This window comes from Panthera pardus, unplaced genomic scaffold (genome assembly GCF_024362965.1).
Source record: "Panthera pardus isolate Hobbes unplaced genomic scaffold, ASM2436296v1 HiC_scaffold_5, whole genome shotgun sequence".
Lineage (NCBI taxonomy): Eukaryota > Metazoa > Chordata > Mammalia > Carnivora > Felidae > Panthera > Panthera pardus.
Genome location: NW_026526980.1, coordinates 14,001,301 through 14,028,556, shown reverse-complemented (window position 1 = coordinate 14,028,556; position 27,256 = coordinate 14,001,301). Strand labels below are relative to the sequence as shown.

The following is a 27,256-nucleotide window of genomic DNA, read 5'->3' as shown; positions in this document are numbered from 1 at the left end:
GTGGTGGAGGCAGATGGATTATATGTTCTAGTGATACAAATACAGCATAGTGTAATAAGTAATATAGTATAGTTATGACAAGAGCCTCCTGTAAATTTTAGTGCCTTTGGAAGTGAAACTTCAAGGCTTTTCCACTGTGACCATGTTCTTTCTGTCTTGGCTTCACATAGAAATAGAATTTTTTAAAAAAAATCACACTTCAAAAAAATTAGCAATGATCAGGTCCCACTGTAGATAATTAAATCAGTATCTCTGGGCTACTCCCAGTTCGTTGTTTTGTTGTTGTTGTTTTTTTAATTTCCCTTGATGATTCTAATGTGCAGCCAGGGGTCAAGAGCCAGTGCTTTTCTTTCTCTTTGACATTTTCCAGGCTTCTATAGGATAATTCCTTTCTTTTTTCTTGACTTTTGCAGCTTAAATAATAGAAGCTGTGTAGAGTTTAAGAGTTTATAAAATGCTTTTATAAAACTTTTTTATGAAATACTTTTATAGAGTTTGTAAAATAAATCTCATTAAAGCTTCACAGTAATTCTTTTAGAAAAGTATTCTCACCCCCATTTTACAGAAAAGTTAGCTGAGGCTCAGAGAAACCACACATGAAGTAAAAGGTGGTGGAAAGAGGACTTGAACCCAGGTATTCAGAATCTAGTCTTTCTGTTTCTGTTGCATTTCTAGTGGAAACTTCCAGCCACTGTTTATACACTTGGGGGGGCTTCTCTTGCTGCTGTATTTTCTACCTTAGTATAGCGTTAGGATCTGTTGTGACACGTTTGCTCATTGTTCATCTGAATGAACCACTTGGGGTTCCGTTTGTTTTTCTCCCTATCATCCCATCTCTAGTACTCTTGACCCTACTTCCACCTTACTTGTAATTTTTTGAAATGCAGTAACCATTTCTTAACATTCTTATTATAGCGTTTTGTTTTTTTTTAAAGAGAAGATAATATACCCTTTTCTAGTCTCTATTTCAGCAATGAGTCTCTGCCACCAAGTCTTTATGGTACATGTGAGTCTGTTTAATATCCAAATCTAATCTTTTAACAGTGCAGATATCTCTTGCTGTCCAAATCTGTTTAATTCCTCAGTCTGAATCATGAGAACTTGTATACAAGGAACAGCTATACTTAAGTCACCCTTGTTAGGCCCTTCTGTCTGGAACGATGAAGGAGCTCTGTACCCGAAATAACTCCCTTTCCCCTGTGGTCAAACATGGACACACAAACAGGCTGTGTGTGGCATTCTCTACTATTCTCATTGAGTTGTCTTTCCATCTTGGATGGAAGCTCCTTTCCTGTTGTTTCTTTTCTTTTTTGTCTCTGTCCTCTCCCACCCAGCTCCCCGCTCCATCCTACCAAGGAAGGAGAGTAAGGGAATGCATTTGAGGAATGGGAGTGGAGGGCATTCGAGTCATAGGGAAAGTATGTGTGAAAGTCTGGAGGCTTTACAGTCTCTTTCAGGGGTCTGTTGTTGCCACGGCTGGCTAATACTGGCTAATACTGAGGGCCTCTCGGCCTAACTTGGTTACGTGAAAAGACTTCCCCACCAGAGGTGAAGATAAGGAGCAAAGAATGGATTCAGGACACAGGGAACTCTGAGCACGGCTGCATTCTGTACCCTGGTATGGAACTCTGTTGTATGGGCACTCTCTATCACTGTTTTTCATGGGTCATGTCTGGTTTTGCAGTATTCATCCATTTGCACCAATTTCATCCCTTATGTTTTGGTTAATTATTCTTCATCAACTTAGTAGTTGTCCATAAAGTCAGATTCAAAAGATGGAACTTTTCTCAAGACAAGTGTTATTCTGTTCTTTCCAGCACAGTCCAGAAACCAAATTTCACTTTTAGATGCCATCTCTGAACTCATCTGTTCACATCTCATCTTTCTCTTAACATGTAAGTACTGTTGTCCTCCCAAGTTCTTCTGCTTCTTACCCAGAATCACTGGAAATAAATTCTCCTTTTCTTCTGGCATAGAATCATGGAAGGTGGGTGATAATTTGGTTTGGTGAGTTTTGGCAAGCTACCTTTTCCCCGAAAGGGTAAACCTAGCTCCTGATCAAATCAATACCGCCATGTCCCTTCCCCATGCTTTGTTGTCTTCTTCCTGGGATCAGATAAAGTGTGTCTTGAACCAGTTTCTGTCTTTTCCCTGGAGCCCAGGATTCTGCTGCTTCTGTACTAGGGCTCTACAGAAAGAAAGAAAGAACCTCATGTCTGATTTTACCGTTCCAGGTAGAGAGATTTAATTCTTTTTCTTTCCTGGGCCATGCTTCCAGCTCCTTTTTTTTTTTTTTTTTCTTTGTAAGGGGAAAAAAAGCTCTCTTAAGGTTTTATTAAAACCTTAAGGTTTTATTTGAAGGGTAAAGAGAAATTTTATGAAACTTGAAAGCTCTACAAATTTGTTTAACCTTTATTGTTTAGCAACTGGAAGTTAAGGATCACCCTAACTGAAAGGAAAATTGGAGTGATGGTCAAATTTATTCATAGTAGGATGTATAGGATTTAAACCAATAGGATAGTTAATGTTTTTCCAAATAAATACCATACCCCCATTCTATAAAGTAGACATAAATATGCAAGGTTGATTTTAAGAAGGCTCATATTTGGGGCACCTGGCTGACTCAGTCCATGGAGCATGCAACTCTTGATTTCAGGAGGCCCACGTTGGGTGTAGAGATTACTTAAAAATAAACATTAAAAAAAAAGGCTCATATTTATTTTTCATAGAAGTGACAAATTTAAATTCTCAGATTGTAGCAATGTTCCTATTTATAGATGACCTATTCCAGCGATAATGAACTTTTTTTAAAACTGCAAAAACACAAAAGGATTGATTTTAGGACATAAATAAAAATAAACTAAGGTTTAATTATGCAAAAAATCATAAAAGGCAAACCAAAGCAATGTCAGATGAGACCCAAAGCAAAAATCAAATCGCTTGTTGGGACTCTGGGGGAAGAGCTGAGGTGAAGATTTGGGACACCAGGGGTGTCATCGATGGCCAACTCAGCTGCTTCGCTTTATAAATCAGGAATCAGTGGTTCTGTGACAAGCAGTGGTTCGTGGCGGAGCCAGAGATCCAGCCCAGGTTTCTTGATTCCCACTATTTTTCCTTTTTTTTAAAAAAATTTTTTAATGTTTATTTATTTTTGAGAGAGAGACAGAGCACAAGCAGGTGAGGGGCAGAGAGAGAGGGAGACACAGAATCCAAAGCAGGTTCTGGCTCTGATTGTCAGCACAGATCCAGATGCGGGGCTCAAACTCACAAACTTTGAGATTGTGACCTGAGCCAAAGTCGGATGCTTAACCTACTGAGTATAGGATTGCCCCCAGGTGCCCCTCCACTATTTTTCCTTCTTGGCTCCCACTTTTTTTTTTTTTTTTTCTGTAACACACACTAAAGGATGGTTATTAGATTATTCTGTTTTGTTTTGTCTTGGTAGGAAGTAAAATAAATAGTCCCTTGGGTCTCTGCAGTGGGAATAAGTCACCATTGTGAAGGAGGCAAAGGGGCAGAAAAAGGATCCTTTGGGTTAGTGTGTGTGTTCAGCGAGGTTCCCTGTAAAACAGTCTGTGATGTAGGGATTTAGGGTGAGGTTGACCCAGAGTAGTTTTTGCCCTAGTTACAGTGGTTGTGGAAGTCCTGTTGCCTGTGGAGTCGTGCCCAACAAAAATCTTGTTGAGCAGCCTCTGTACGGCACCTTATACACCGCGATTGACAGTTAAGCGCCAGATGAGCTGAAGTGATAGCGGCAGGAATCATAAATCAGTCTTAACTGTACATCATCCCTGCTCCGAAATGTGACGGACACTGTGCATGAGGTGTCTGCTGTGACACAAATGAAGAGCCTGATTTCAGTTCATTTGTTTCTTAGGATCGTGCATATGCTGAGAAATCCCTCACCCCCACTGGAGGTAAATACGGGAGAGGGTTCCCGGGCCAGACACTTGGCTATGCTTCAGGCAGTTTGTGTGCCCAGCAACATGCCATGACATTTGTCATTAACCTTGCCACACCTGAGACTTCCTCTCGGCAGTTGTCCTTTGCTTCTTCCAAAAAGGAACAACACAACAAACAGAAACAAAGGTTCCCTGCTTTGCTGTCTATAACTTCTCAATCCGTAACCATCCTTACCTCCTCCCCTTCTGTGTCTCCCACCTCCTGTTAAAGGCGCTTCTCTACTTCTTTTCTGAATCCCACCTTCGCCTCTCACTGGAGAATCCTCTTTCTGCTGTGTCTCCCTTCTGTTAGCTCCTTCTCTCAGTGTGTAAGTCCCTCTGCCCTGTAAGCCCCTCAACGGGCAGAGCATCTTTCCTCTTCCCTTTTGTAACCGAGCCTCTCGCATATGAAGGGTGGTCTTCTTGCAGCCATTCAGTTTCCTTACCTTTTCTTCCCTCCCACCCTCTCTGGTCAGTATTCTGCATCACTGAAATTGCAGTCAGCCTCTTAACTTGCCCTTCCCAGGGACCATGTCAGTGCCCTGCTTGGCTTGCCTGCGGTAGTTTACATCACTGCCTCCGTCTCTGGTTCTCCTGGCCACTCTTATCTTCCTTGGCTTCTGTATTGTGACTTGTCCCTTCTGTGCTAGCATTCTTCAAGATCCTAGTTGCCTCCTTTTCTGCTTTTTTTTCCTCCATGTTCATACGGAAGGTGAATGCCTCTCCGATTTAACTTGGCAGCTCAGTTCTCTTTCCTGAGCACCAGACTTCACCTCACTGGCGATCATTTAGGTACCTCAGATTCACCATATATGAAGCTCTGCTGTCCCCCATCTCTTCCTCTGTTCCTGATCTCATTGTCTACCTAGACTAGAAACTAAAAACCTTGGTGTTGTCCATCATTTCTTCTTTGTGTCCCTTAATAATAGTATCACCAGTCACTTGTTTCTCTTCCATCCTGAGTTGGCCACACCATCAACAGTGCTGCTGGTGCTAATGTTTTTTGTTTGTTAGCTTGTTTGTTTTTGGCCTATTTTTCTTTACTGTGAAATCCTCTCTTCTATAGCTCACATTCTCCCACTGTGCACACCAATGGCTCCAGCTTTGGTTCTCCTAAATGAGTGCATAAGGCCACAAGCCAGACTATTTCAAGATGAGGTAAGGTGTCAGGTATAAAATGCTATGGGAAGATTGAGGAAGGTGAAGACCAAGAAAGGAAATACTGAATTTGACGATTCAGGTGGCATCTGACCATGGGGGAAGCACTGTAGTATAGTAAAGACTTCCCACACCCATTTCTCCTTTTGTGTACCTTTTTCCGAGGTAGCATTCAAGTGGCATCTTTCTAGTCACTGAAACCTTGTTTATTGTCAGGGTTCTTCCTCTCCTTTGCTGCCTTTGGCCAGTTAGTAAATTTTGCCAATTGACACCTCAGTATTCCCTCTCATTCATGTCCCTTTGATTTTTTCCTCCTTTAGTTTGAATTTTTGTAAATCATCATTTTGTTACCATTCACATCTAATTGATCATCAGGGTGTGATGGTTCTTCCTCATTATCAAGTTGTAAGTCTGTCCCTTGTTTTCTTTTCTTTTTTAAAATAGTTTATTTTTAAGTAATCTCCACACCCAGTGTGGGACTCAAACCCACAACCCCTAGATCAAGGGTTGCACTCTCCACCAACTGAGCCAACCAGGCACCGCCCCCCACCCCTCCCATAATCATCTTAATTGGAAAATGCGGTAGACAGTTTCAGTTCTTTGTCCTACTCTATCACTCTTAACGCTGTTGATCACTCTCTCCTTCATAACCCTTTTCTCTTGACTCTTGTGACTATTCTCCTGATTTTCTTGCCATATCTTTGGTGGCCTTCTCTTGGTCTCCTTTGAGGGCCCCCAAATATAGTGTCTTCTGGATTATTCTGTCTTCTGGCTTGATCTCTCATGACTATGTCTGGGCAGTCTCAGCTGTACTCATGATTTCAACTACCCCCCCCCCCCCCATCTGTTGACTTCCAAATTTTTGTCCTTAGCACACACTCTTCCACCAGGCCCCAGATCTGTAGTTTTCAGTTGTTTACCAGGTACTTCTACTTGGAGGTTCCACAGAACTTTAAATGCAGTCCTCTTCCCCAGACTTCTTTTTTCATTTTATCCTGATGAGGGGTACCATCGGTTGCCCATATTCAGAGAAGACATCTTGGTGACATTAATGCCTCCTTTCTCACTCTCCCCATTCATTAGGTCACAAATCCTATGGAGTCTACTGCCTAAATTCCTAAATCTCTCAAGTCTGCCTTCACATTTCTGTTCTCACTGCCTTAGCTTGGACCCTCATTATTTCTTGCCTCATCAGCTCATTTGTCTTCTAACTGCCCTCCCTTTGTGCGGTTGTGTCCCCTTCTTCCTCCATACTTCCAAATCCCATACTCAGAGCTGAAAGTTGAGTGCTTATTACCTCATACACAAAATATCGTGCATGCATTCTCACTAACCATCACACTAAACCATTATTCTCCCTTTTACTTTGGAAGAGAGTAGATCCAGGCTTCACAAATACAAGTGGTGGGGCAGAAATTTGAACCCAGGTTCTTTGCTCCAGAGCCATGATCTTAATTAACCAGTTCACCGAGAACCTTTCACCAGCCCCCATGCCCCCACCCCCGCTCCTTTCCATATTCTAGTGTTCGGAAGCAAGTCACTACTCAAGGTAGGAGGTTAAGGTCCAACTCCTAGAGGGGGAAGTACTGACATTAATTATTTGGAATTCTATAAAGAAGATTTATCTAGTCCCCTTACTTATGTATTCACTCAGTCATTTATATTTTGTAGATGTGTTTATTTTATCCTTTGGTTTATGATTCAATGCTGTGTTACTTATTTAACCAGTTCTTGTTTTTAAATGTTCAAGTTATTACCATTTTTTTTTTTGCTATTATAAAGCCTGACGAATAAATATTTTCTTAGAAGTCTTGGCATGCTGTTTTCATGGTTTCCTTTAGATCTATTTCTCAAAGTAGGATTGTTGGGTAGGTGCATTTAAGTTTTCTGTACATGTTTCTGGGGGTGGGGTTTTTACATTAAGCATCTGTTTTTATATTGCTGTCTTTCTAGGAAGTACTCTGTAACACCCTTGAGATCTTGCATCCTTCTTTGGGATTATAAATAGTTCATCTTTAAAGCCATGAATTCACGACTATTCATGCTGATTTATTTACCTGTGTAGAGTATTGTGTCAAAGAACGCACTGCAATATCGGGGAAATTCCCAGCATGATGCCCAGGAGTTTCTGCTGTGGCTTTTGGACCGAGTTCATGAGGACCTCAATCATGCTGTGAAGCAGAGCGGCCAGCCTCCTCTGAAGGTGAGGGTGCGCACCCTGCTGGGGCAGCCAGGGAGCAGTGAGCAGGGTAACCTCCACTGAGGAGTTGTTGCAGTTTGCATTTAGTTAATGTAGTGAAATAGACTAAGCTCCAGGTGAGTATAAAATTCAGGGATACTTAGAGGATTTTCCCCACGTTTATTGCTGTGCTGGCAGCATAAGATACGAGAGATGCCGTCTCTAAGGAACTTAGAGTCTAATGAGAGGGGACATAATTGCATGTATGACTAGCTTTAGACTACAGCCAAGTGATTCCAGTTCACTAAGCTGTTTTTAAAGCAGGAATTTGCTTTCTTTTCCAATGACACACGTACCCTTATAGATCACTGAGATGAATACATAGGTGAAAAGGAAATGGGTGGATGTCTTTGCTGTTTCGGTTGGGTTTGGGTATAGAAACTGAACCTCTAGAATAACATTCTTATTAAGACACAGTGATACATTCTCAATTTTTATGATGCAGCCTTAATATGATGGAAAACTGATTTATATACTAGAAATAATTAAGACCAAAGAGTTGCTTTTCTCTTGCCACCTTTAAAGTTTTTGTTAATTCTGCTCTGTGCCTCAAAATTTCAGTCTATGGTTCTGGTAAGGCGTCAAGATATTCTGATTCAGGGTCCTTCTGTGCCTGCACACTCTGTACTAACATATGACCATGTGCTTGTGGCTGGCTCTCCCACCAGATTGAGACATACTCAAGGTCAGGCACTGTGTCTTATTTATCTTTGTGTCCTAATGGCCTTGCAGGGCTCTCTGCACGTGGCAGCAGGTGTTCGGTGACTCTTTGTCAGGTGGATGGACGTGAAAAGGCTAACTAAGTATATGCAGTAGAGGGACTGGGCACCAAAGCGAGTGGTGCGGTCGGCAGGGGCTGTAGCTTGAGGGCACAGTGGTTGGGGTTATTTCCTGCAAGAGGCTGCAGGGAGACCTTGAGAGTTGGAGATTGAAGCACCCTGCAAAAGGACTGCCCAGCTGCTGGGTGGGGCGGAGAGACCGGCACAGGCACGGTGTGTGGGAGAGCCTGTGGGGAGAGGAGTCCTCGTGACCCCCGTCCTGGCAGCTGCGTTCCAGTGCCTTTAGCACATGCTTTTCACTGGCACCTCTGCACAGCTTGTAAAGGAAGTGAAGGCCATTTGTGACAGTTTCACGTTCACCTTCAATCAAGAGTTGGTACTTCTAATCTGTGAAATTGTACTTTCCCTTTTTTTAGCCACCGTCAGAGACTGATATGATGCCCGAGGGACCATCTTTTCCTGTCTGTAGCACTTTTGTACAAGAACTTTTTCAAGCCCAGTACAGGTATGGGCATATCAAATTGTCTCTTATATGGTCTGCTCAACATAGCTGTAGATGCTCTTACTGTGTGTGTCTTTCATTTTTGTTTTTGAAGATCTTCTTTGACATGTCCTCATTGTCAGAAGCAGAGCAACACTTTTGACCCTTTCCTCTGCATTTCTTTGCCAATTCCTCTACCCCACACAAGGTAAGAAGAACAGATTTAATAAAATTAAGACTGTTCATTCCTGTCCAGCTCCTGTTAGGTGTTCTTACCTATTTAGAAAAAAAATGGGATTAGTGATAAATTGAATACAGGCATTGTTAAAACCCTACAGAAATTTATAAATCTCTGTCTGAGTTTACAGGGTGAACAGGTACAAGGGGCCAGCAAGTCGTTTCAGTCCCTGTGGTTGTAGTCTGTTCAGTTGCTCATCCGTTGATAGTGTGGGGGAGGAGGAGAGTTGTTGAGTGCCTTCTAGATTTTCTAGAGACTTTCTATTGCACTTTTAATTAGTTGCTTTATTTGAACAGTTTTTCATAATTTCTGGGAATTATGCTGTTGTGAAGAACATACAAAGCACAGGATCAAGCGTTGATATATTTTGTTCAACTGCCTTTTCCAAAGATGTGTTGATTATTGTTTTCTGGTCCTACTGAAGTCCAAATGAGATTTTTCCCTTTCAGTTCTGTGTTTGTTTCTTCATTTTGCTTCTATATTTAAGTTGAAATAAGTGACTAATAAGAAGATCTGACTTTGATCTGTACAGGCCTCTCTATGTTACCGTAGTGTATCAGGGGAAGTGTTCTCACTGCATGAGGATTGGTGTTGCCGTGCCTCTGTCTGGGACTGTCGCCAGGCTTCGGGAAGCAGTGTCTATGGAAACAAAGATCCCTACTGATCAGGTAATAAGTGTGCTAAGGCCGATTACACATGAGTCATAAAAGTGTTGCTTTCTGTTCTCCTGGAATTTTTTAACAATCCTCTGCCAAGCATGGTTAGAGAGAAATGTAAAACCAGTTGTGTGTGTGTGTTGAGGGGAAAAAAAAATTAAGACCCAAAGGAGGAAAATGTACATCAAAACTTTTTGTGCTTCATTTAATCGTAATATATTTTTAGAAGGAAAGTTGTGACCTTACACCAGGACCTTCTTTTAGCTTTGTTTATAAAGTATAATTATGCAGTCTCTCTTAAACCATTCTTAGGGAAGCTTATGCAGGCAATAGGAAGAGCATTGCTGTGGTTGTTGAAGGTCAGAGAGGCTTAGAAAACTTGACTGGTGGTTCTTGAAAACCCCTTTCCATTGTGGTGGCAAGAGTGGATATCTTCTTGCTGGTATAGTACATATAGATGTTCAGTATGGTTCACTTTCTGCTTAAAGCTGGGCCAGTGTCTCGTCCTTTGTTTAGATGAGAGAAAGGAACATTGTGCTCCCTCTGCCTTCTTTTTTTGGGTAAATTTTTGATAAGTAGTTATATTGAAATTGACCCCAGATACTTTGGCCTGTTTGTGACTTGACATTTTTGCATACAGTTTTTACTCAGTTCACTATTACGACTTTATTTGGAAAAACATTTTCTATTTTAGATTTACTAAGAAAGATGATTCTGTGGTAGAATAACTTCTCCCTAGATAGCTTCTGGAAGCTGCTGTGTAATCACTTGATTACTAAAGGTATTTTGTACTTTGGCCTCATGTGGCTTCATTTGGGAAGTTACCACAGTAAAACAAATACAACCAGCAGTGGGGCCCTAATGTAGTAAGTATCTCATATTTTCATAGGCCAAGTACTGGCATGTTGATAAAATGTTCATATTCTTCCTTACTGTGAAGTCCTTGTTGATTCTTTTTTTCCCCTTCAGAATGAGGGGAAAGACAGAATGAGGGAGGGAGGCTTAGATGTGTTTCCAGGGTAAATCTGGTTGTATCTGTAAAGCCTCCAGTGGCATCTGGCTCTTTTTGCATGTGGTTTAAATGGGTGATGTAATTACAAGTTTGTTTTTGACCTTAGCTTGCTGGAGAAAGTAAATTATACTTGTATGTTCACCTGCAGAAAAACAATGTGGTCATTAAAATCATTAGAAGAAAAATGTGCCAGGGATATTTTTCTTGGACTGTTTGTGGAATATGCCACCAGCCTGTTTCACCTCACAGACTTGTGGTATGTTTGCATTAGTAGAGGGGATTTTAGGGGTCCATTTTCCACCCCCTCATTTGAAGGAGGCCCAGAGAAACCATGTGACTTGTTCAAGGTCATAGGGCTGGTTGGTGGCAGGCTGGGACTGGAACCTCTTTAGGCCCCATCCAGTGCTTTTTCGCTAGACGGTGCTACTGAGCGTGTAATGAGCATCTAAATGTTTGCATTGTTTTTTTTCCCCCCATCTTTTGTTTTTTTGTTTCATTGTGAAGTATTCAACCATTTCAGAAGCATAACTTAGAAGTATCTTGTCCTAATAAGTACCTTAGAACTAAGACTTACTAACTTTAATACTGTGTTGTATATTCACTCTTATTTTTTTCTATATATATATTACATTTATTATTTTATAAAAATGGAATTGCTTACACACATTACTCTTTATGTTGTTTCTTATTTACTCAGATCATTCTTTGTAATAGCTTTATAATTACAGTAGGACTATAATACATTTAACTAGTTCCTATTGTTGGACATTTGAGTTGATTTCTTTTTTTTTTTTTCTAATACACAATCCATGGTTATATGGCATTTCTTAACTTGAAAAAAGTTAACGAGGTAGGAGAAAGTCTCAGAATCAGATGTGGACTGGGTCTTCGCTGCGAGACTTAATGGTCGGGTACTCTGGCAAGTTTCCCACCTGTCTTCAGTGTCTTCCCCTTGTGAAACAGGAGGATTAGTTTTTATAATTTCCTGGGTTTCTTCACGGAAACTTAGAGGAACTCTGGATTCAGTGCCATAGCGTTCTGAAATCAGAGTATATTGTTTGTTACACATTTACAGAAGATACTGTGCTTCTTAGATTTCCTTACTGAAGGCAGATAGTGTGGGCTCTGTGACATGTCTCAGAGCCCTCTCACATCACCACAAATCCTGACAGGCTGCAGAAGTTCATGGTAGAATTGGGAGAGCAATTCGTATTGACTTTCCAGTTGTCCAACTGTTTACATTTTTCCCGTTTTTAGATTGTGTTAACGGAAATGTACTATGATGGGTTCCATCGTTCCTTTTGTGACACAGACGACCTGGAAACAGTCCATGAAAGCGACTGCATTTTTGCCTTTGAGACTCCAGAAATATTTAGGCCTGAAGGAATTCTCAGTCAAAGAGGTAAATGAGCATCTGTTTCCACAGGGGTTTGCAGGTTTCACAACTGTATATACCCTTTTGAGATGTCTATTATGTGATGGCATAATTTTTTTTAACTGTGGTAAAAATACACATAATGCTTGTTTTTAGGATGGCATAAATTTTATGGTAACATGTTTCTCTGGAAGAAGGCAGTTCTCACTATTTCTTATCTAACCTTTCCTCTCCACAATTGGAGGCTCAGAACTGACTAAATCCTCCCTGAAGTGATTCTTAAGTATCTTATGACAGCATTTGGGAAGGTGTATTATGCCATAGCTGCCATCTTTTTTTTTTGTTGTTTTTTTGGCATTTTGTTCCCGGCTCTGATGCTTTCTAAATTCTAACTCTTTGCTGTAAAATGTTTTCTTGATACCTTGCTCTTAAGAAATTTGCATCCATAGGCAGCAAGAGAGTACAGCTTTGACAGTGCCTCCTTTTCCTGTGGTTTCGGCTGTGATTTGGAACTCAGCATGTCTCTCTATAGTGCTTCCAGGATTTGGGGGCTGTTTTGAAAGTTGCTAGGCAACTCGAACTTTGTTCCTGGTCTTTTTCATGGTTCTGGAGCTTCTGTCCTTTTTCTCGACTCCAGTGATTATTAAAGCATGAGAGGCACCTGGGAACTGGTGAGAACTATAGATTCCTACACCCCACCCCGGACCTACTGAATGAGCAGCTCTGGGGGTGGGGCCCAGCAAACTTGTTTTTCACAGGCAATTCTGATGCACACCACGGTTTGAGAACCCATCGCTCCATCCAGTCTCATCAGTATCTCTTCTACTGCCATGATTTTTAGAACTGAACCCCCCTGCTCACCCTCTCTTTCCTTCTGGTTCCATTCCCTGACTTCTGCCTGTCCACTGGAATCTCTGCTTAGAAGTCCTGTTGGTGTCTTAACACTCAACATTTCTTAGACCCGATCCTCCTGCGCTTCTTCTGTGGAATCATGGCGCCACCACTTTCACCCAAGGTGGATCCAAGCACTTCTTCAAATTTTGACCTGTCTCTCAAAATTCACATAGAACTAAGTAAACACTATGCAGTTTTCCTTCTCATTCTCTTGCCACTGATACAGCTCAGACCAGTGTCAACCGGGCTTTTTCTAGTAACTTCTCTAGTAATACCTTTATCCCTAGGCTTTCTTCTGTTCAATTATTTCTCCATGGTGCCACCAGACTGATTCCGACTTACATTTCTGATCATGTTACATGCTTTTTATTGATTTGCTAGGATTTCCCCTTTGTCTAAGATTACATCTGAACACCTTGGAAGGATGCCTGGCCCCTCATGATGAGTCCTTGCCTCTCTTTCCAGCCTCTCTACTATATTCTGTCTCCTTCCCCATGTACCCTACCCAGGTCACTCTCTTTCTCAAACATGCCGTGTACTTTTATACTTTCCCACTGTTTGCTCTGTTGAGAATTCATTTCTCCAGCTCCTTTCTCAGCTCCTATTTTGTCTCCCCTACACACACCTCCCTGCAACCTACCCATCCTACCCAGTCCTGAGTGACCACTATTCTACTCTCTGTCTCTGTAGATTTCCCTAGTCTAGACTTTCATGTGAAGAGAATCATAATTTGTGGCCTTTTGTGACTTGTTTCTTTTACTTAGCATGTTTCAAGGTTCATCCATGTTGTAGCATTTATCAGTCCTTCAGTCCATTTCGTGGCTAAATATTATATGTATATAAAACATTAAAAAATTTTTTTAATTCCATTATATGTATATAGAACATTAAAAAAAATTTTTTTTATGTTTATCTTTGAGTAAGAGAGACGGCATCAGCAGGGGAGGGGCAGAGAGAGAGAGACAGAAAGAGAGAGAGAGAGAGACACAGAATCTGAAGCAGGCTCCAGGCTCTAAGCTGTCCGTACAGAGCCTGACGCGGGGCTCAAACTCACAGACCAAGAGATCATGACCTGAGCCGAAGTCAGATGCTCAACCGACTGAGCCACCCAGGTGCCCCCCAACTTTAAAAAAAAAATTTTTTTGTATATAGAATATTTTGTTTTCCATCTGTTGATGGACATTTGGGTTGTTTCCACATTATGAAATAGTGCTGCTGTGACTGTTCACGTACAAGTATTTGTTTGAATACCTGGTTATAGTTCTTTTGGGGGACACACACACATACATCCCCCTAAGAGTGGAAACACTGGGTCGTGGTAATTCTATGCTTAACTTTCCGGGGAATTGTTGGACTGTTTTCTGCAACAGCTGAACCAATATATGAGGGTTACAATTTCTCCACATTCTTGGCAACATTTATTATTTTCCATCTTTTTGATTATAGCCATCCTAGTGGGTGTGAAGTGGTGTGTCGTGATACATGAAGTTGATTATCTTTTCATGTGCTTGTTGGCCATTTGTTTATCGTCTTTAGAGAAATGTCTATTCAAGTTCTTGCCCCATTTTTAAATTGTGCTGTTGTTGGTGTTGGTGTTGTATTGTAAGAGATACATGCTAGATTCTAGACCCTTGTCAGATATGTGACTTGCAAATATTTTCTCCCATTCTATAAATTGTCTTTTCACTCTCTTGATAGTGTCTTTTGATGAACAGAAGTTCTTAGTTTTGATGAGATCTAATTTTTTTCTTCTTTTATTGCTTATGCTTTGGGTGTCATCTCTAAGATTTCATCCTTAAATCCAGGGCCATGAAGTTTACTCCTGTGTTTACTTCTAGGAGTTTTTATAGTTTTAGCTTTTACATTTAGGTCTTTGCTCCGTTTGAATTAATTTTTGTGTATGGTTTGAGGTGGGAGTCCAGCTGCATTCTTTTGTAGGTAAACAGCACCAACATTTGTTGGAGAGACCATTCTTTTTTTCTTTTTTTAAGTAGGCTCCATGCCCCACGTGGAGCCAAATGTGGGGCTTGAATTCATGTGACCCTGAGATCAAGACCTGAGTTGAGATCAAGCCTCAACTTGATCTCAAGTTGAGATCAAGCTTTGTTCCAGTCAAAGCTTCTGCTAATCTCTTACACCAGCTTAACGGGCTGAGCCACCAGGTGCCTCAAGAGACCATTCTTTCCACTTTGAATGATCTTGGTGCCATTCTTGAAAGTCCTTATTTTAGTTCTTTTCCTTCACACCTACTTCCACGGGTGCCTCTAGTTTCTGAACCTTTTGGTAATTCTGTATGTTGGGTTGATCAGCTTTCTCCACTGCCAGTTAGGATTCAGTTTTCTCTGGTATACCCACCCATATTTACATTATTAGTTTCTAGGTAGTCTGTTATTCAAGTTTTAATTTTTTTGACCTAGGAGCTTTATTTTCCAGGTGCTTTTTCATGTGTGTGCTTTTGTTCAATTTGTTTTCTACTTTTAATTGCATTACAGTAAAAAAATACTCAGTCATCACCTTTTCCTGAAACCCTTTCCTTACCTCCTCCACATCAGGCTGCTGACTTACTCCTCTTCCTTGTTCCAGTGAAAGCTTCTGCTAATCTCTGACACCAGCATGTTGCGTGGAAATGATCTTTTTTTCTCCTCTGCCTGCACCATGCTGTGAAATTCTCTGCACTTGGGGCTATGCTTTGTTTTATCTTTCTGTACCCAGCAGTTTAGTATAGTTCCTAATGCAGAGCAAGAGCCCAGTTAATGTTCAACTGAAAATTTCCTCAAATCCCCTTTCACACCCCAGTTGTTAATGGTTAATACTAAATTTCGTTTTTAAGTGAATTTGATGAGGTCCAAGGTGATTGTGTTCTAACCAGAGAGTGGCTCTGTTGGAACACTGTACTTTACTAAGTATGTGTTAGCCTTTGCTCTAATCTTTATAAATAAGTTATTTGAGGCCTATGAGGCTACTTGCTGCCTTCCCCGTTTTACAAATGAGGGAAGACTTGGGGAGTTGAATAACTGCCCCAGTCACGCAGCTGGTAGTAACTGGGCCTGCTCTTTGAACACAGAGCTTGATTTCTGTGCAGTTGAGTGGTACCCCCTCATCTCATTAGGGACCCTTATCACTTGAGAACAGGTCTCCCCAGCCTTCTTTCTGCCAAGGAGCTGGGCAGTGAGGCCGTTTATTGTCTCAAATTCAGACTTCTCTTATTTTTATTTTATCATACCAAAGTTTGAAATGGCTATGGAGTGAAACCTGTTTTTCCTCTTGTGATTTCTTTTTGGTATTTAAGGTTAAAAAGTTTTCTTCCCTTTAATAGCTTAATGAAGATTCCATTTTTCCTTATTTCTAGCTTCTGTATACTTTTTTTTTTTTTTTAACTCTAATTCATCTGGAATTTATTTTGGTATTAACCATATACTTGTTATTTTAAATTGCTGTAATGCTGATGTCCCTTAATAGGTTTGGCAAGTCCTGTATTGCTGGATGTTTAGGTTATTGCCAGAATTCTGCTATGAATTCTTTTTTATAAGCCACTTTTTATTCTCCTTTTGCTGTTGTTCTCATTTATGCATGTGGTGGTGGTGGTGAAGGGCTTTCTTCTATTTGCAAGTTGGGGTATAATTTCCTTAGGCTATACTTCCAAAAGATTAAAGAAGTGAACAATTATTTTAATTTAATTTTATTATTATTTTTGTTGAGGTGTAGTTGACATATAACATGTTAGTTTCAGGGGTACAGCATAATGATTCGGTGTTTGTATATACTGCAAAATGATCATCACAGGAAATCTAGTTAACATCCATCACCATGGAGTTACAAAAATTTTTTTATTATGATGAGGGCTTTTAAGGTCTACTCTCAGCAACTTTGAAATATACAATACAGTATTATTAACTATACTCCCCATAATGTACATTACATCCCATTACTTATTTATAACTTGAGGTTTGTACCTTTTGACCCTTTTCACCGATTTTGCCTGACCACTCCCACTCTCCTCTACGACCACCAGTCTCTTCTGTGTATCTCTGCCTTCGTTTTGTTGTCGTTGTCTTAAATTCCACATATAAGTGAGATCATGCAGTATTTGTCTTTCTCTGACTTCTTTCACTTAGCATAATGCCTTCAAGGTCCATCCATGTTGCTGCAAATGGCAAGATGTCCTTTTTTTTTTTTCTTGTTTATTTATTTTGAGAGAGAGTGTACGTGCACGAGTTGGGGAAGGGGGCAGAGAGGGAGGGACAGAGAATCCCAGGCAGGCTCTGTGCTATCAGTACAGAGCCCAACATGGGGCTTGATGCCACAAACTGTGAGATCATGACCTGAGCTAAAAAGAGTTGGAACCTTGACTGACTGAGCTACCCCAAGGTTTTATTCTTTTTAATGGTTGAGTAGTATTCCATCGAAATGAATGGTTATTTGATCAAGCACTTTCAAATTTCTACTAAGTGCAGGGCGTTGTACTAGGTACTGAATTGCTGAGTAGCTAAGATTGACAGATAGCGCTGCTTTTAGGCATTTCTAAAGACCTGATTCCTAGCAACCTGTATTATGCCTATCGATCATATATTTTTGTTCACTTAAATGTAGGTCCATCCAGGGTGGTTGATTGCATTAAAGTTGACATGTCCTATAATGGCTGTGAGTCTAGTTAAGTGCGGTTTATACTTTGTTTTTTATAAGTCTGTCTTGTTAATCAGGGAGAAGAAACTGCTATTAAAATATTGAAGATCATTCCACGTTTACTAGTCTTAATTTTTTATTTTTTAAAAATTTATTTGGTTCCTGGTTGCATGCTCTCCCCTTAAATTTGCCCTGGTGGATCATCTCTGCAAACTTGCTCTCAAAATCTCATGATTGTGAGATTGAGTCCCTCCCATATCAGGCTCTATGATGACAGTGCGGAGCCTGCTTGGGATTCTGTCTCTGCCTGTTTCCTGTGCTTGTGCGCATGCATGCACGCTCTCCCTCAAAATAAATAAATAATAAAAAATACAACTGTATCCAGTATTCACTGAAGTGAAGAATTTTAAATTTCACTTTTTAAGATATATAAAGCTAGTTTAAAGGAAATGATAGATGCTTAAGAAATTATTTTAATGGCTGGTTATCTCATAATCATTATCATCATAATCATTCTTTTTTCGTTTGTAGTTTAAATTACATAATGACAGCTTCTTAATTTCTCTGCTGGGTAAATTTCTTTGTAATGAATGAATGAAAGAATTTTGAAAAGATAGAATAAGTTGTTTTTAATTTTTTTTCCAGGAATACACTTAAACAACAATCTAAACCACTTGAAATTTGGCTTGGATCATCATCGACTGTCTTCTTGTACACAGGCAGCAGCAAAGCAAGGGAAAACAGACTTGCCCCCGACAAGACCAGGAGGCGACAAGATTGTTCTTTTAGTGTGTAACCGAGCTTGCACTGGGCAGCAAGGGAAAAGGTAAAAACTGACCCACCAGTAAGTGCTGAAACTTTAAAAGTCTAATGTTTTCAAACAATTTAAAATGCTTTAAAAAGTAGGGATGACAGGCACCAAGGTAGCTCAGTTGGTCAAGCATCCCAGTCTTGATTTCAGCTCAGGTCCTGATCTCACGGTTCCTGGGTTTGAGCCCCACATCGAACCCTGCACTGATAGCACAGAGCCTACTTGGGATTCTCTTCCTCCGTCCCTCTCTCTGCCCCTCCCCCACTCACACTTGCTGTCTCTCACAATAAACAATTTAAAAAAAAACAAACAAAACAAAACTATGAGGGGCACCTGGGTGGCTCAGTTGGTTAAGCATACAACTTTGGCTCAGGTCATGATCTCACAGTTTGTGAGCCCTGCATCAGGCTCTGCACGATAGCATGAAGCTTACTTGGGATTCCCTCTCTCTGCCCCTCTCCTGCTTGCACACGCTCGCTCTCTCTCTCTCTGTCTCTCTCTCTCTCTCTCTCTGTCTCTCTCAAAAATAAACATTTAAAAAATTTTAAAAAATAAAAAATCTTTAATTTTTGAATCTGATATTTATAAAGAATGTAAGTTGACCTGATTTGAGGGTTTGGGGAGGGGGGGAGAATATAAAATAAGGATGGTAGAGTCTGAATTGGAAAGGCTCTTCGAGCTCATCTAATTGTTAATGTCTCATTTCATGTGTTTATTTTCGGCCCAGGCGCCTCGTGGATCCTATAGACCTATACCCAGCTACTTTCTTAACAGCTTTTTTTTTTTTTAATTCTTTAATTCTTAGCATATCAACTTGGACAGTACATGTACCTCAGTGTTAGGTTCCAAACTGTACGGATTCTCTTACCCTGTAAATATGGTCCTCCAGCATTTCCTGTCTCAGCGAATGGCACCACTATTCATTCAGCTGCTTAAGTCAGAAATTTGGGAGTCACAAATCTCTCTCAAATCTGTTCCTGCTAAGAATTTATGGGAGGTTTAGACTATCTTTTTTTTTTTTTTACTTTATTTTTTATTTTTTAAAATTTACATCCAAATTAGTATATAGTGAAGCGTTGATTTCAGTAGATTCCTTAATGCCCCTTACCCATTTAGCCCATCCCCCCTCCCACAATCCCTCCAGCAACCCTCAGTTTGTTCTCCATATTTATGAGTCTCTTTTGTCCCCCTCCCTATTTTTATATTACTTTTGTTTCCCTCCCCTTATGTTTATCTGTTTTGTCTCTTGAAGTCCTTATATGACTATCTTTTAAAGCAGCTTTGTCACAGTAGTAATGTAACCTGAGTAACAACAAGATATGGATAAGTTTCAGGGACAAAGAACTTTGTTTCTGCTGTTTGTCAGGGTAGCATTGCATTAGCCTTTTAAAATGTTGCTTTGCAGTAATTTCCTTATTTAATGATGGTTCAATAACATAAGTGTGAAATATGTTGATTTGTATATATATGATATTGGTTGACAAATGCTGTGGTGTTTACAGTGTGTCGGGCACTGTTCCGACCCTGGGGATAGAGCAGTGAACGAGATAGACTGTGTTCTTGTGGAGCTTCTGTCCCAGTGAGGACAGACCGACTGCGAACAAGTAAACACACTTAACTTCAGACAGTCATCAGCACCTCGAAGATATGAAAGCAGGCTGGAGTGAGAGAGTGTGCCGGTGGGGAGGTGGCAAGACTCGCTGGAGAGGGGGACAGGGAGGTCCACCCCGGGATGCAGCACGGAGCGGAGTCCTCCGAGTGAGGAGACAGTGTGAGCCTCCGGGGAGAAGGATCAGTGATGAGGGAACATGAGTACAAAGACCCTGAGACCGAGAGGAGCGTGGCATGTTTACTGGGCAGAAAGAAAGGCAGCTCAGCCTGTTGATATAAAATAAAGAACTTGTGGAGTCCCTTGCGTAATACTATCCCCTTACAAGTGAGGACATGATCATGTGAAAACCAGGAGTGGCTGATTTACATGTGCTTGTAATTTATCTCCCATCATGGTGCTGGTTGTGGAGTACTGCTGTGTGTAGGCTGAGGTCATAGGAACAGCTTTCCTTTTTTGTTTGTTTATTTATTTTGAGAGAGACAGGGGAGGGGAGAAGAGAGAGAAGGGGGAGAGAGAGAGAGAGAGAGAGAGAGAGAGAGAGAGAGAGAGAGAGAGAGAATTCCAAGCAGGCTCTGCACAGTGAGCCCTGAGCCCAGTGTGAGGCTCAAACCCATGAACAGTGAGATCATGACCTGAGCTGAAATCAAGAGTCAGACACTCAACCGGCTGAGCCATCCAGGTGCTCCAGGAGCAGCTTTCTTGATGTGAGTGCCTCGGCTTCAGCCTGAGTCAAGGTTTATCTCTTTGTTCATTTGTTCATTAAACACTTATGGATTCTTAGGGGTTGGCTGTTTGGGTGACTATGATAAATAAATCACAGTTCCTGCCTTGGTTTACTGGTGGGAGTTAGGGAGACGGACCTTATCTTTCGCACGGTGTAGTGAGTGCAGTGGCCCAGATAGCACAGGGAGCCGATCAACAGGGTGCTTCCTGGGGAAGAATCCCTCCCCTGGGTCTTGATGTGGGGGACTAGGGAGTGGCTTAGGGAAGAGGTAGGAGGGTTGTTCAAGCTGAAGGAGCTGGCTGCACAGAGACCTGGCTGGGTGAGTAGCATACATGTAGGGCACAATGAGTAGGTATGAGTGGCCAGGTGTGAGTGAGAGTGAGGCTGGGCCAGTGGTCCTGCCCTGGCTGCGTGTTAGAACCATCTGGGGCTTCCTCAGCAAAGCTCAGTGCTTGAGCTACATACCAGAGTGATTACAGTGCAGTCTCAGGGGACTGCTGGGCATCATTGTTGTTTCCAAGCTCCCTTGGTGATCTGAGTACCGCCAGAGCCTTACATGGTACATGTACATGGTACTGTCTCTGATCCTCTGACTCCTGAGAGCCCAGCATGGGCAGGGGCTACCTGGCTTCGCCCCTAGGCTGGGAGCTGACTTTCAGTGTCACTTGCTTGTCAGACTACCAGGGTACAGCCACCTGCCCGCTAGACCTTCCAGCCATCTATTCCTCCAGCACCTGACCCCTTTTTGTGGACCCATGCCGTTTGTCGGAGCGTGTCCACTCCCGCTCTCTTTCCTTACCATATTCGTTGATCCTGGCCTCTTGTGACCTAATATCCCTTAGAAGCCATTTTGGCACATGAGGTATTAAATTTCATTTAGAAATCTAAGCTTCTTTTCGGACTTTTTCATCCACTTCTGGGAGTAACTGTTGCATTTCCTGTTTGTTTTATTTTGAGAACCGTCCTAAACCCAATTAGATAGTTGTTCCATTTTAAGAGATCATGAATAAAGAATTACAGTATTAAAAGAATTGCCATACTTTTAAAGCGATTGCAATATTTATGTGTGTTAGATTTGGACTGCCTTTTGTGCTGCACTTGGAGAAGACAATAGCATGGGACCTTCTGCAGAAGGAAATCTTGGAGAAGATGAAGTATTTCCTGAGGCCCACGGTTTGCATTCAGGTGGGTCGGCATCTGGATGCTCCAGCACAGAATGCGTGTGTACCCAACGATGAAACAGTCCCTGCAGAGAAGTTTGAGTTTTGGACCTCTGCACTTAGGGAAGACCAGACATGGCGCTGGGATGCCAAGGAGCTGTGTGCAAAGCTGTTTAGTAAAATCAGCTGTGTTCAGATTTTCAAGACTAAGGACTTAGCCCCTCATTTTCTGGCCACTGCAAGAATTTCCTTGAACTGCTGGGTATTTCTTTATAATATATATTTATCTAACAAAGATTAGCACACGATCAGCTTGGAGACATTTTGTAGAACAGCTATCTGTGTACTTTCAAAATTACGACTACTATATTAAGGTATCCATGGGAGACTTACATGAAGTTAACGTTCAGCCTAAAGCAGCATGTTACTTGTCCTGCATAACATATTTGATATGTAAACTGCATTTAGGTAAATCATACTTAAAGTGTGTAAGAGTGGCTCAACAACCTAAAGAATATCAGAGAGAAGCATTTTGCCAAACCATTTGCTGTCTCTCTAATCTGTTTTGGAAATGCTACTGTGACGCACATGCCTTTGAAGAGAAATTCAGTCAAATCCTCCTTTACTGTTTGATGCAGGTGTGTCCATTCAGTTTGCGTGTCGTCAGTGTTGTGGGGATAACATACTTGCTGCCCCAGGAGGAGAAACCCCTGTGCCACCCAACGGTAGAAAGGTAAAAATAAGTCAATAAATCGTCTTCTACAATTTTATTTATGCTCATGTATAATTTCTAGTGACGGCTGGTACAGTTTCCACCTATGTATGTAGGCTCTTCAGGCTCGTTTAGAAATTAAGTATACTTTTTACTTTTCATTCATATTTGAGTATGATATGTTTTATGATCTTTTTCGAAATCAGAAAAACCTGGAGTCCTCCTGTCAGGAAAGCAAATTAATGTATGTCCCAGGACTACAGATATAATTACACTTTCATACTCAGCCGAGATGGAAGTTTTCCAAAGTAGAATTCTCATCATGCCGCTTTCCTCCTGGAAATTTTTTTTCTTAATGTTTATTTATTTTGAGAAAGAGAGAGAGAGACAGAGACAGAGCACGAGTGGGGTAGGGGCAGAGAGAGAGGGAGACACAGAATCTGAAGCAGGCTCCAGGCTCTGAGCTGTCAGCACAGAGCCCCCGATGTGGGGCTCGAACCCCTGAACCGTGAGATCATGACCTGAGCTGAAGTTGGATGCTTAACCAACTGCGCCACCCGGGTGCCCCTCCTCCTGGAAATCTTAAATGGCAACCTGTGACCTAAAAGATGAAGCCCATCTTCCACAGTGTATGAAGCTCTACAGTTTGAACCCTGCTCACACCCCGTTTGTCAGGCTCTTCCCCTCATCTTAAATCTTCAGCAGTATCCCAGCATGAGGATTGTTGGAACACGTGGCATGACTCGTGTGTGCCTTTGCATGTGTGGTGTCCTCTGTGGATCATTCCATTCCCTTGAACCTTCACACTGTTCCTCCTCTCCCTCAGTAGACCTAGTCGCTTCCCTCTGCTACCTCCCTGCTCTTCTATATGCTTCCAACACCCTACTGCATTAATAAAGAATACACATATGTGTATATATACATATATATACACACACATATATATATATATACACACACACATATATATATATGCAATATATATAGTTGCATAAATACAAAAACTCACATTATCTTTATTATGATTTTTCAGCAAATATTGTGGTGTTTGCACTTTAAGATTCCAAAAAAAGTATACAACGTAGTTGTGTTTGAAAGCAGTTTATGTTTGGTTTTAGAGACAAGAGTTAAGAGATTAGATACTGATCCAGAATACTGCAAAGCGTAACAAATATTAGATGGGTAATTAATATTGACTACTATTGCTGAAAGAGTTTCTCAGGAGATGGTGACAAGAAAGGCCACCTGAGGGGAGTGCTTTATAAAAGACAGGGATGGAACTTGAGGGGTACCTTGCAGGAAGGGCACAGTTTGGACTGGCATGGGGCACAGTCCAAGGGCCCAGGCATGGGTTATGGGGGAGAAGAGATGTAGGAGCAAGACTTTGTTCCCAGAGGGACTACTATCTGGTCTCTGTTTGGGTTGGTGAGAAATGAGACAAAAAGTTGGAAAGGTCATGAAGAACATCTGAGAGTGATTGTAGACAGCCTACATAATGTGAGACTAATTTCTTCTAGTCTCCTTCTGTACTGGACATTTTAATTTAAGGATTTTTCAGTCCAGTTGTAACCTAGTTATTCTAAATAGGAAGTCATAATTGTCTTGCTAGAAACTCTGATGAGGAACAGTGTTGAACATTTTCAGCAATCACATTATGATATCAAATTTCAGATAGGATATAATCATAAGTAAAATAATTTATTAAGAGCATAATATGTGACTTCCTTCTCCATCCTCTAGGGCATTAAAATCTTGTGGACCAGGTGGCACTGCTCATGTGAAGTTAGTGGTAGAATGGGACAAGGAAACAAAAGATTTGTGAGTATTGTTTTATTTAGTGTTTATAGAATCATCGTTTTAATTACCATTTTTAATAGCATCCCTTTGATCCCTCAGATTAGCTGAGACAAATCTCTCTTTTTAGCTAAGTATCCAAGTGGCTTGCTAAGCCTTTAATCAGTTATTTCTTTCCTATACATTTTGTTGTCTGGATCTCAAAAACCTCAGAACATTTGCTGCTGATGAGACTGAGCTGTTTATTCATTACTGTTCAGGGCCAATGATTTTGATTTTTATTATAAGCCCATTAACTCTAGTAAATTATGCCAAATGCATGCCTGTAGATACAAAGGACAAGAATATATATTAATGGTTCATGACCAATCCCATGAAAACCAACTCCCAAGTTATTTTCAAGAAATAACTTTATAGATACAGAGCTTTTCAAGACTATTTTGGAACATAGAAAAGTTGGATGACCAATTGATAACCTGTTTGCTTTTGTTACACATTGGTTCTTTTTGGTTATGAATTTATAGTCACATTGTGAAGCTGCAATTTGGGGGTCAGTTTTGCAAGACATTCTCTGATAAATGCTTCCCTCCCCCCCCTCCCCCCAATTGCAGCTTGTTTGTAAATACTGAAGATGAGTATATTCCTGATGCAGAAAGTGTCCGTCTGCAGAGGGAGCGTCATCATCAGCCCCAGACTTGCACTTTATCCCAGTGTTTCCAGCTCTACACCAAAGAGGAGCGGGTAAGAGCCTGGCAGCACTTCTGGGGTGGTGAGGGTGCTAGGGAGGGCGATGTGGCAGGATGACACCGGAGAGCAAAGTATGCCCCAGAAAAGTCCCCAGGCGTTTTTCACTCACATAATGGGTGTCTTAGTGCTATTCCTTTTAGGACTTTAACAAAAGTAGTTTAGATTACTAGAAAACCTTGATTGATTGAAATGCTCTAGAAGTGAACCTTTGTAGTTAATTTTTTTTCTTTTTTAACAGTAATATATGTATTATTTTTTTGTTTTGATTTAGAGATTTTAAACCTTGTTTTTAAATGTTTGTTTAATTTTGAGAGAGAGAGAGAGAGCGTGCACGTGCACATGTGCGCAAATGGGGGAGGAGCAGAGAGAGAGGGAGACACAGAATCTGAAGCAAGCCCCAGGCTCTGAGCTGTCAGCACAGAGCCTGATGTGGGGCTGGAACTCGTGAACTGCGAGATCATGACCTGAGCTGAAGTCTGACACTTAACTGACTGAGCCACCCAGGCACCCCTTGATTTATGGATTTTAAGTCATTTCCCCTAGTAACAAAAATAGTTATTCTTAACTTTTTGGCACCAAAAACATATGTGCCAGGACCTACTTAAATTCAAACTTAAATTAATTAAAATGAAACAAAATTAAAAATTCTGTTCCTTAGCTACATTAGCCACACTTTGGAGTGCTCAGTGCAGATGTAGATTGAAAGTTTGGGGGGCTCCTGGGTGGCTTAGTCGGTTAAGCGCCCGACTTTGGCTCAGGTCATGATCTCACGGTTTGTGAGTTTGAGCCCCACGTAGGGCTCTGTACTGACAGCTCAGAGCCTGGGGCCTGCTTCGGATTCTGTGCTTCCTTCTCTCTCTCTGCCCGTCCCCCATTCTCTCTCTCTATCTGTCTCAAAAATAAACTGTAAAAAAAAAAAAAAAAGATCAGAAGGCATGTTTTAGACCACAGTACAGTGCTTTGCAGATTGTAGGGACTCAGTAAATATTTGAATAGAAGAGTGGGATACATGAATAAGTCTCTGTGGATGGGGCCAACGCCTGTGTGGTTTTTAAAACTCTCTAGGGCATTGCACCTTAAGCAGCCTTGACTAGAGCACTTGGTGTTCAGCTAATCTTGAGCTGATGTTTAGTATCATACTTTTGACTGCTAATTGTTACTGTTCACTCTTATATTTAGTGAATCCTGTGATTTCAGGGTTGGAGGGGACTTTAAAACTCCTTTTTCCTTTTCTTTTTTTTTTTTTTTTTTTTTTGAGAGAGAGACCATGAGCAGGGGAGAGGGCAGAGGGAGAGAGAGAATCTTAAGCAGACTACAGGCTCAGCATGGGGCTTGATCCCACGACCCTGGGATCATGACCTGAGCCAAAATCAAGAGCCAGACACTCAACCGATTGAGCCAGTCAGGCACCCCAAAACTCCTATTTTCTAATGGTTGAGTTCTTCTGCCTAATTTCAAATAGGTGATTATCCAGCTGCTATTTGAATACCTTAGTTACGAGGCATTTCTGTACTCAGGAGACACGCCATTTCCTCCCTGGATATCTCTGGTGGTCCCCGAGGCTTCTCTGAAATATGCCCCAGGTTACTGCAACCAACACATTCATTAAGGATATGTGATGACAAGTCCTGATTTTCTTCCACTTGTCTATCCTTTAAATATTTGAAAATACTTTTAATATTCTCACAGTCTTTTTTCCCCCAAGCTATTCATAGCTAGGTCCTTTAATAATAGTTTTTCTTTTTTTTTTTTAAGTTTATTTTTGAGAGAGAGAGAGGGAGAGAGAACCAGTGGGGGAGGGCCAGAGAGAGAGAGGGGGACAGAGGATCTGAATCGGGCTCTGTGCTGACAGCAGAGAGCCCACTGTGGAGCTTGAACTCAGGAACCTTGAGATGATGACCTGAACTGAAGTCAGGCACTTAACCGACTGAGCCACCCAGACATCCCTAATAATAGTTTTTCATAAGACCTATTTTTTTTTTTCTTCCCAGTTTGGAGCCTAATTATACAATAGGCAGTTGGCTTTAAAAACAGGTTGATGGCAGACTCTGTGTAGTACCTCGTCGTATTTGGGCTTTTTTTTTTTTTTTTTTAATTTGGGAGATGTTTGAGAATGGCGCAAAGCTTAAAACTGAGTGGATCTACTAGATGACAACATTGGTATTCCACAGAACATCTCATTGACCTAGAAGGTTAAGTTCAAGCTAGCAAGATACATTTTAGTAGGGATTCATTCATTCAGTAAATGTTTATTGAGTACACACTGTGCACTAGGTGGTATGCTTAGTACTGGGGATATA

General features: G+C 41.1%; 1 protein-coding gene across 3 annotated transcripts in view; it reads left to right on the top strand.

The window, feature by feature from the left end:
* The window catches only part of USP31 (ubiquitin specific peptidase 31), a 63,654-nt gene that overhangs the window by 19,124 nt on the left and 17,274 nt on the right, over window positions 1-27,256 (top strand). For 2 of the 3 annotated variants that reach the window (XM_053894366.1, XM_019430409.2), the window contains exons 2-12: window positions 7,165-7,302; window positions 8,534-8,622; window positions 8,714-8,806; window positions 9,369-9,504; window positions 10,653-10,760; window positions 11,762-11,906; window positions 18,042-18,222; window positions 21,617-21,728; window positions 22,342-22,436; window positions 24,156-24,233; window positions 24,821-24,950. In XM_053894366.1, coding sequence (XP_053750341.1) covers window positions 7,165-7,302; window positions 8,534-8,622; window positions 8,714-8,806; window positions 9,369-9,504; window positions 10,653-10,760; window positions 11,762-11,906; window positions 18,042-18,222; window positions 21,617-21,728; window positions 22,342-22,436; window positions 24,156-24,233; window positions 24,821-24,950 — 1,305 coding nt within the window. The remainder of the gene's footprint in view (window positions 1-7,164; window positions 7,303-8,533; window positions 8,623-8,713; window positions 8,807-9,368; window positions 9,505-10,652; window positions 10,761-11,761; window positions 11,907-18,041; window positions 18,223-21,616; window positions 21,729-22,341; window positions 22,437-24,155; window positions 24,234-24,820; window positions 24,951-27,256) is intronic. The other variant, XM_019430412.2, reaches the window with a different exon arrangement.